We start from the raw sequence: 9445 nt of genomic DNA, 5'->3' as shown, positions 1-9445 counted from the left end.
ACAATACTGGGAATCATGGCCTAAACAAGTTGATACACACATTTTTTGAGTAACATAATTCAATCCATGACACTCATCTTTTGGCTAATATTAAGTGTGGCATTGAGCCAAGACTGGTGGCTCACCGGGACTCTGCTGGTGAATCAGCCCTAATGCCCATATTAACCCTCTCTAGCTGTTATCAGCTAGTAGTTTTTCTTGGTAAGTGGGGACATGTGGGGTGGGGGCTGTATAGCTGGGAAAGAAATCCTCAGGCCTGTCCTCCTGTCCCACAGGCAGCCCTGAACATGTGCAATGCCATAGCCCCACTCCCAAGTTCCTGACCTACTATCTGGTCTCCTTCAAGAACCACGACCTCTCACTGCAGTCAGAGCTACCAATACCCTTCCTGCCCACCCTCTCAGTGTAGCAGGAGTTCTCAGTGCTGGCTGGGACTCACCCAAAAAGAACTCAGACAGGACCTCTGGGGCTGCCGTTCTTTGAAACAGCCCAGGGTGATGCCGATGGACAGCCAGGACAGTCTCAAACCCTTAAAGAGTAGGAGTTGCTCTGTTAGGCACTGAGGCAATCAAGGCTTGGGATGAGGGGGTGTGCCCCAGCTTACACAGTTGAAGGCAGTGCTTTATTTACAGAGGGGACACCTGGAACCAGGTGACCATCCTTCACGCCAGTGCCTTGAGGTGGACAGCGGAGCTGAGTCCCTACACATCAGCATGTGTCTGCATGGTGAGTGCTCCCTGATGAGTGTTACAGGGCTGCAGTGGCAGTGACGACCTCCTCCAGCTGCTGCAGGAGCTCCTCTGGCTGCAGCGAGAAGGTGCTGGTGTCCACTCTCTGGAAGTCTCGGTTGGCGACCAAGGATGCCAGCACCTCGGTGATCCGACTGACGTCAAAAGCAGCCTGCTGGGTGCCCAGCCTGCTGTCGCCGACGCTCCCCACTGTCCCAGCGCCCATCTCCTTTGCCAGGGTGAGGATCCTCCTTTCAGCGATGACCTTGAGGAAGTGGTAAAACTCTTTGTAATTGATTCCTGTACAGGACTTCATGATCACCTGGGTTGGAGAGGAGAGAGGCCGAATGAGGCACTGCTTGTTAACAGCTTGTTACAACTGACGACCATGGAAAAGAATCCCAAGTTGCAAGGGACCCCAAAACATGGGCCCGGCCCACAAGGACAAAGATTTGGGTACAAAAAAGAGAGACACCCAGGTGGCTCAGTGGCCTCACAGTCATCAGATGTGACTAACTCCTGTAGCCTGGAAACCACAAGGACAGAGTGGCCTTGGCCCTGGGACCTGCTGCACGCCTCCACCATCCCTCCCACATGTAGCCCTGGCCCTGACGAGCCCCTCCTTCATGCCTACAACCCCCGTCATGATTATCCCAGAGCCCACTGCCGGTCTGGTCTCACTGCCTTAGGCTGCACAAGTGCTTATACACAACAGGAGGGAGGCAAGGGCAGCGACACAAGTCGACAGAGAAAAGTCACACTGTGAAGCGCCCTGAATCCCAGGCTATAACTTCTGGAGGAGGGAAGAGAAGATGCCTGTCCCCCCACCTCTGGGCCTGGCCACACCTGGCAGTGGTGGTGCCAGTCAGGCATGGCATCCCTCCATTCACTGATCTCCCGCTGCACAGCGTGGAGCTCTTGCTGCAGGAAGTGCCACATGGGGGCCAGGTTACAGCCGTTGACCCAGTTGTGGTTGATGGAGATGGTGTCCTCCTAGAAGGGGCAGGGAACAGGTGGGGCCATGAGCCCACAGCAGGCACTGCCTTTACAAGCCCCCTTTCCCCACAGTCCATGAGCACCAACCAGGCCTCATGGGGCCAGGCCCTGTGGTTTAAGGTCTGGAACAGGACCACAGAGGCCCAGCCCTCTTCAGCCAGGTGGCTCCCTCTCCTACAAAGACACCAGCAGACTATCTGTGCTTGCTTAAGGAGAGCAGAGGGAGCTGGGACTGGGGTAATCTATCCACAGCTGATCCAGCACCGGCCCGGGGCAATGCTCACCACTGGCCTGTGGAAGGAATGTGGGAGGGGAACACGGAATGGCCAGGAGGCCCTCAGCAACGCTGTACGAAGGAAGCTAATGCCCCCACACGAGGGCCAGTCAGCTATGGGCTCTCTCAGGGAGATGGCCTGCGCACCGTGGGGCTGCAGGTTGGCACTGGCCTGCGCAGGTACCAGGAGTGCTTCCTGCAGGTGGGCATGCAGGACAGGTGCTGAGGGATGAGGTGGCCTGCAGGCAAGATATGGGGCAGAGGGAGACACGCATATGAGAGGTAGATGGAAAACTCCCAGGGCCCTGTGGGGAGAGGTAGGCGCCTGCATTCAGAGCCCAGCCCAGCCTAGCCTCTGTGGCTCGTTGGCCTCAGGTGTGTCTTCCAGATTTGTCTGGGCCACATCCCAGGGCGCATGGGCAGGGAGGGCCTGCCTTACCAGGTTGTGGACCTGGTGGTGCCAGCCGCTGGGCACAAACAACATCTCGCCTGCTTCCTGCGTGACCTCCAGAGGTGGGCTGCAGCGTGCACATGCTGGGTGCAGACGGACGTCAAGGAGTGTGGGCGAGGTCACATCGTAGGGCAGGCTACCGTGGCAATCCCGCAGGGCTTCTTCCTGCCCTGGCGGAAACAATAACCACTTTTTCCTGCCGCAGATGTTGACAGACCAGCTGAAGGAGCGGAAGATGTCAGCGTGGAACGGAGACCTGTGGCGAGAGCTCCTGGTTCATGCCTGTTGGCTTGGATCTGGTGTTTGTTTCTTCTGGACGAGACTGTCTCTGGTTTACTGAATGCACCATCCTAAAGGCCTCAGAGTAAAGTGGGGTGGCCCCCCTTATTCATGTCGGACAAGCCCCCCTCCCCCACCACCGCCAGCTCTCATATCTGTGCTAAGGAGCTCCTCTTCTCCTGAGAGCCCTGTCCTGCAAGCCAGGTGGGTGGCCTATACCTCCCACACTTGACCCCCAGAATGACTGTAGATGTGCTTGGGGTGGAAGCAGGGAAAACGGGCTGGGTCAGACAGGAAGGGCTTGGGATGCCACCCTCACAGCCCAACTTTATGCCCTAGCTAACCGAAATCTCCAAGAGGTTCTGAGCAAGGGCTGACACACTGGTGGGGAAGGTTCACGCAGAGGGACCTGAGGCAGTCAGTAGGGAAGGAGAAGGCAGACCCTGCAGCCCTGGGGCAGCTAGCGGGTGCTCAATATTACCAGGTGCCCGTGGGCCCCATGTAGATGAAGCGGTAGTCATCCACATTGATGGCGTCCCAGTATTCGTTCAGCCAGTCTGATGAGAAGTACACTGGCAGGGAGTACACATCCTCCACCGAGGTGTCCCTGTGGAGAGAACCACACATGGGCTGTGGCGGGAGAGAACCACGTGTGGGCTGTGGCAGGAACGGCCCCGAACCCCACCTCTCTCACCCATATCCCTGTGCAGGTCCCCACACAACAGCGGGCCTGGCCTCTGTCTGGTTTGGGTCCACGGGGCATTGGCAAATGAGATACAAACAGTGTTCTGAAAAGACACGCACACTGCCCGCTCCACTGACAGGTGAGTGACTCCGGGCTACCGGCTGGAGGCATGTGGCTGCCAACAGCTGGTGCCAACTGCCAGGTATGAGTGGGCCCATCTTAGACCATCCAGCCCTAGTCGGGCCACCAGCTGACTACAGCCCCCGAGACACCCAGAGGAGACCTGCGGAGGAATGGCTTAGCAGAGCCCTGTTCAAATTGCTGAGGCACAGCAATGTGAGCAAATCAAATGGTTTTGGGGTCGTTTGTTACACAGCAATGGATAACTGGTAGAGGCAAAGAAGCAGACATTTTAGACCCCTTCTTGCACCAGTTCTGGGATTTTAGCTTCCAGCTGACCTGGGGCTTCTTAACGCATCGTGTGCGTTATACTAGCTTTCTTGGCTCTGTGGGCCTCCTTTTCTTTTTCACTAACCCCAGAGAACTCCACTCTCCCTTACTGATGCGAGGCCACAGGGCCAGGTATGAGGACAACCCGTTACTCAGAAGCACTTTTTGCCCTAGCCCTTCCTCCTGGTCCATCCCAGAACTCAACAAATGGGCATCCAAACACAGTAACACGTAAACTAGCCTGAGGGAGTCTCTGGGGAATAACAGGACAACTCTACAAATGCCACACTGAAAAGTTTCTGGATTAGCTCACATGCAAATCTTGGCCAGACGCAACAATAAGGAAGAGCCCCAGTAGCACCAGACCGCTTGTAGTTCCCCAAAACACCATGCCAGTCCCTCTGCCTGGCACGCCTTTGTGCCCCTGGTGAGCTCCTATTTACCTTAAACCCCTTAAACCTTAAAAACCCAGCTCAGACATTACCTCCCTCGTGGCTTCTCCTGACTGCCTGACCCCAGGCCTTCTTCTACCCCTTTTATTTTTTTAGAGTTGCCAGATCAAATAGAGGACACCCTGTGTCATGGACTGAATTGTGTCCCCCTAAATTAAAATATGTCAACTTAGCTGAGCCATGAGTCCCAGTACTGTGTGACTGTCCACTATTTTATGTGATTTTCCTATATGTTGTAAATCCTATCGCTGTGATGTAATAAGACGAATTAGTGAAAATCACATTTATGACGTCTATAAGATTAGGTAGTGTCTTAAGTCAACCTCTTTTGAGATATAAAAGAGAGAAATGAGCAGAGAGACATGGGGACCTCATATCACCAAGAAAGCAACACCAGGAGCACAGCGCAACCTTTAGACCCAAGATTCCTGCGCTGAGATGCTCCCAGACCAAGGGAAGGCTGATGACAAGGACCTTCCTCCAGAGCTGACGGAGAGAGAGAGCCTTCCCCTGGAGCCTGTGCCCTGAATTCGGACCTCTGGCCTACTGGACTGTGAGAGAACAAACTTCTCTTTGATAAAGGCATCCACTTGTGATATTTCTGTCATAGCAGCACTAATGACCAAGACACCCACTCAAAACTGAATTTCAAATAAACAATGGACAATTCTCTAGTATAATTATGTCCCATGACATACCTAACCTAATGGAGTCCCCAGGTGGCACAAACGCTTAAGCGTTCGGCTGGTAACTGAAAGGTTGGCATTTCAAATCCACCCAGAGGTACCTTGGAAGAAAGGCCTGATGATCTACGTCCAAAAGGTCACAGCCATTATAAACCCTATGGAGCACAGTTCTACTCTAAAACCCATTAGTTTGCTATAAGTCAGAATCGACTCAACAGCAACTGTTTATTTTTTTTTTAATTAAAAAAAAAAAAATTTATCGTTCATCTAAAACCCAGACGCCCAGAGCCTGACGGTGTTTGGGTCCATGTGTCTGTCTGTTACTGGAGTATGAGCTCCCTGAGAGCTGGACCAGCGCCTGACTGTACCTTATCCACAGTCTACCTGGGCAAGCTCTTTGGCCACTGCCTGGTTTGGGTCAACGGGGCACTGGCAAATAAGATACAAACAGCATTCTGAAAAGACAAGTACACTGCTTTCTTCACTGCCAGGTGAGTGACCCCAAGCTACTGACTGGAGACACGTGGCTGCTGACAGCCGGTGCCAACTGCCAGGCGTGTGAGTGGGGGCACAGAATGCCACGGGGGATGCTCTGAGATAAGGGTGTTGGGAGATAGGTGATAGCTACTTTTCATGCACTACTGGGTTGGTCCTGGGAATCAATCACAGGGGCCTGGGTTCTATCCTCACTTCACTTTTTTGAGTCTTAGTTTCCACATCAGTAAAACAGGAATTCAATTGATCACTCATTCATTCAACATGACCTGAGTACCTACTATGTGCGAGGTGCTGTGCCAAGTGGTGGCAGTCTGACCACACTGGTCTCTGCTCATGAAAACAGTAACAGCTTTGGGTGGGGGGAAACAGACACAATGCCCAAGGACTAAATTGGAGAGTACAACGCTGGGTTGGTGTTGGGCTGTGCTGTGCGAGACCACCCTACCCATGAAAGTGAGACGGGTTTCTCAGAGTGGGCATCATTTGAGATGTGTCTTGAGGAGTAAGTGGGAGCTCCCTAGGGATAAGTATGTGGTAGGTGGGGACAGACTGTGAAAGGTTCTGAATGCTACATTAGAGTTTACAATGGCCTTGTCAGTGACTGGAATTTTAAACGTGGGATAGGACACAATCCTGCTAGGAAGATCATTCTGACAACCTTTCAAGGGCCTAACGTGGGAGGGGGCAAGATTTCTTGCAGCAAGCTCAGTCTGGACGCCCCTGCAGCAACCAAATCATCAAAGGACAGGGTCCGAACTGAAAGAGAAGGGGCGGAAAGGAGAGGAAGGCTCCAGGGCATCTGAAAAGAAGGTGGTTCAGGCTTCACGTTGCCAGTTAGACGGGGAGGGTGGAGAAGAGTCCTCAAACATGACTCTGGGCAATCATGGTACAGAAGAGCAGCGTGAGAGGGCAATGTTCTGAAAAATTACACCTCTAACCATGCTGAAGAGAGCAGGTTTCTTTCACACCAACTAAAACTTCTACGTGGAAAAAGAACAGTTCCTCTTAGGGGCAGCTGATGGCCCCTAAGGCGGAAAGCCCTCAGGGGTCATTAACTTCTAGGAAAAGCAAGCCGTGCCACAGTCCCTACTCGGGTCCTTTTACCTGCACAGGTGCCAATCTTTGAGGTAAAGGCAGCCCTTGGGAGAGGAATAGTTTCCCTGGATGTACTCTTTCCAGTAGCTGATGTACTCTCTGAGGGGCATGTGCTCCTTGGGGTTGGCGTTGTATTCCTGCACTCCGCAGTTGGCAACAGGTACAACCATGTCTCCTGAAACAAGAGGGACGTGCAAGGCTTGTGTTCTGCACGCTGAGCTGCCTTTCCTGAGAGTCATACACGCCGCCCAGCCTCACTGGCCCTGTTCCCACCTCTCCCCAGGCTACCTGTCTCCAGCCACCGGCCCTCCAATGCACTGCCAACACCGTCGCCAGGTGAACTCTCTAGAGGAACCACTGACGCCTCGCCGCCCCCAGACCCTCCAGGGCTCCCCTCATCTGCGGCCTCTAAGGGCACTGGGGCCAGGGCGAGGGTCAGGGTCAGAGCGCAGCAGCTCTAGGACGGGGCGCGCTCCGAGCTGGTAAGGGAACGCCCGCACCACGACCGAACCCTTCCCTTCGGTCCTCACCGTACTTCCGAAGCAGATAATCCAAATCGGGCTTCCCGTCGGGCGTCACCCAGTGCTTCCTGCTGCCCCAGCCCTCAGTGAAGGCGCTGGAGAAAACGCAGGGCACGTTGGGGAGCAGGTAGCCCTTGAAGAAGTCGGCGTAGGAAAAGGCATCCGGCTTCTCGATGAAGTCCACGCGCCCCGGGGGCCCGCAGACCCCGTCCGGGAGACGCGCCCCAAGGCCCCGGAAGTGCTTCTCCGCGAGTGCGCGCGTCTCCCTGTCCATCCCGGCGCCCCGGGTTCCGCGTCCGTAAACGGGGCGCAAGGCCGCTGGAGGACGTAGGGAGGTCCGCGGGCCCCGGCGGCGAAACCCAGCCCGGCAAGGGGCGGGGGCTCGGAATCCGGCTTCGGCCTCCCAATCTCTGACTCTTTATACAGGGAGGGCTCTTTCGGCGCAAAAGCCGTGGGCAAGGCCGCGGGGCCGGCAGGAACGGAGTCGGCGGGGCACAGACTCACGCAAAGTCGGGGCCGCCCGGGGCCGCCAAGCGGAACCAAGATGCCGAGGGCGCGGCGTTGCTGTCCAACCGCAAACCTCGCGCGCCGGCCCTGGGCACATGCGCACAGTGCGCAGCTGCCTCGCCGGCGCAGGCGCCCTAGTGGCTCGTAGCACCTCTGGCCCAGGTCGCGCTCGCAGCCGCCTGGGAACCGGCGCCTAGCTGCTGGGATTGTCAGACAGCGTCGGCCCGAGGTCTCGCCGTCTTCACGCTTCCCCCTGCGCCTCAGGTAAGCGGCGTCACTAGCCTGCGGTCATTCCTGTGCCCCAAGCCCTTCCGGCCCTCCCCCTGCGTAGTCCTGCCCACCCCTGCCGTTGCCACGGTGATGACTCACCTTCTCTTCCCAAAGCCCCAGGTCCTTGGGAAGGTGGTGCGATGTGGGCAGGGCTGAGAAACGGGCAGAAGGGCCGAAGGTGGGGTCCTGGGGAATGGTGGGGACCTGAAGGGGCTGCTGAGCGCCTAGGGGGATGTGGGGACCTCGGGGAGGGTGAGGACCTGGAGGAGGTGCTAGAGGGCTTAGGGAGAATGGGGGGGGGGACTGGACGGGGTGCTAGAGGGCCTAGGGGGTGGTGGGGACCTGGAGAGGCTTGTGGGCGCTTAGGGGGAGGTGGGGACCTGGAGGGTTGCTGGCGGGGGGGGGGGGCTAGGGAGGGTGAGGACCTAGAAGAGGTGCTAGAGAGTTTAGGGTGGGTTGGTGGGGACTGGACGAGGTGCTGGAGGGCCTAGGGGGGTGGTGGGGACCTGGACGGGCTGCCGGGTGTCTAGGGGGATGTGGGGACCTGGGGGGTTGCTGGGGGGGGGCCTAGGGAGGGTGAGGACCTGGAGGTGTTAGAGGGCCCAGGGGGATGGTGGGGACTTGGAGGAGGTGCTAGAGGGCCTGGTGGGACCTGGAGGAGGTGCTAGAGGGCCTGGTGGGACCTGGAGGAGGTGCTAGAGGGCCTGGTGGGACCTGGAGGAGGTGCTAGAGGGCCTGGTGGGGACCTGGAGGAAGTACTAGAGGGCCTGGGGGGGGGATGCTGGGGACTTGGTGGGGCTGCTAAGGAAAGGGGATGAAGAAGTGCCAGGATGGTGTGGAGGAGTGAGGGCAGGGTTTTCAGACAACCACATCAGCTGACCGAAGTGGGTGGGACATCTGAGTAGGGAGGAGGATCCTGTCAGGGTCTCAGCTTGTTGAAATAAAATCTTGTCAACACTGACATATCCACATCAGGATGCAAAAAAAGAAAACAGATTTCTTTTTGTGTAAGCTTGACAGGTCATATGTCTGTTGACAGTCCGAGATAGGGTACAGAGTCTGGGCAGGATTTCACACATTTTATACAGCAATGTAGAAGAAAGAACCATTAAAACTTTTCATCTCCTTGGGGAGAAGAAAACAAAACAAATAGACACACCTTGCGATAGTTTCGTGCACATCTCGTGAGAGAGCCTGAGTTAACCTTGGAGGTGTGTGTTTACAGTTCTGGGTCAGAGGCCTGTGGTCTTGCATTGTACAATCTGCAGACTAGGTTTTATCTCCTTCCTCGCCAGAAAGCCAGCCTGTCAGTGTTTCAGGGGACATCCTCATGGGAGAGGAGGAGCAACTGCCTCCTCTTTATTAAGCAAAGAGGACTTCATTTTACTTACCCTGAAAATCTAGGTAAGAAAGGTTCCTGGAGATGCTGGTTCTCTGATTCTTGGAGGGAGCTTTTGAGGGAGGGCCCTTTCCAAGGTGTGTGAAGTTAACCCAGATGGAGACGAGGGAGGATCAAAAGTGGAGAAAGGGAAGGACCAAGGTCTTTGGACCAA

The 9445-nt window shown here is 55.7% G+C and overlaps 2 protein-coding genes across 12 annotated transcripts in view; one reads left to right on the top strand and one right to left on the bottom strand.

Annotated features, from left to right (window-relative positions):
- Positions 1-600: 600 nt before the first annotated feature.
- Positions 601-7663, bottom strand: JMJD4 (jumonji domain containing 4). Of its 6 annotated transcripts, none has more exons than XM_064279646.1 (6): positions 7130-7663; positions 6604-6769; positions 3210-3358; positions 2438-2705; positions 1557-1721; positions 601-1050 (listed from the first exon to the last, which is right to left on the bottom strand). In XM_064279646.1, exons 1-6 carry the CDS (start codon positions 7387-7389, stop codon positions 748-750), a joined length of 1311 nt encoding a protein of 436 aa, XP_064135716.1. In that variant the 5' UTR covers positions 7390-7663; the 3' UTR covers positions 601-747. The 6 variants fall into 6 exon arrangements, with proteins under 6 accessions (XP_064135716.1, XP_064135718.1, XP_064135717.1 ...); XM_064279648.1 differs by having other exon boundaries at positions 1575-1721; positions 7130-7661; XM_064279647.1 differs by having other exon boundaries at positions 3210-3335; positions 7125-7658.
- A 62-nt stretch (positions 7664-7725) lies between these two features.
- The window catches only part of SNAP47 (synaptosome associated protein 47), a 119953-nt gene continuing 118233 nt past the window's right edge, over positions 7726-9445 (top strand). For 2 of the 6 annotated variants that reach the window (XM_064279652.1, XM_023540348.2), the window contains exon 1: positions 7728-7886. The gene's annotated coding sequence lies outside the window, so the exon portion shown is untranslated. Of the gene's footprint in view, positions 7887-9445 lie in introns of all 6 variants that reach the window. The other 4 variants (XM_064279653.1, XM_064279654.1, XM_064279651.1 and 1 more) reach the window with 4 other exon arrangements.

Source organism: Loxodonta africana, chromosome 2 (genome assembly GCF_030014295.1).
Source record: "Loxodonta africana isolate mLoxAfr1 chromosome 2, mLoxAfr1.hap2, whole genome shotgun sequence".
NCBI lineage: Eukaryota > Metazoa > Chordata > Mammalia > Proboscidea > Elephantidae > Loxodonta > Loxodonta africana.
This window is presented reverse-complemented; position numbering and strand designations above follow the sequence as displayed.

Excerpts from the sequence above, each read along its gene's own strand:
- JMJD4 (XM_064279646.1), bottom strand. The coding sequence starts at position 7,389 with ATGGACAGGGAGACGCGCGCACTCGCGGAGAAGCACTTCCGGGGCCTT. Across the intron at positions 6,770-7,129 it reads TTGGATTATCTGCTTCGGAA|GAGACATGGTTGTACCTGTT; the intron begins GTACGGTGAGGA and ends CTCTTGTTTCAG. Across the intron at positions 2,706-3,209 it reads ATGGGGCCCACGGGCACCTG|GTCTCCGTTCCACGCTGACA; the intron begins GTAATATTGAGC and ends CTCTCGCCACAG.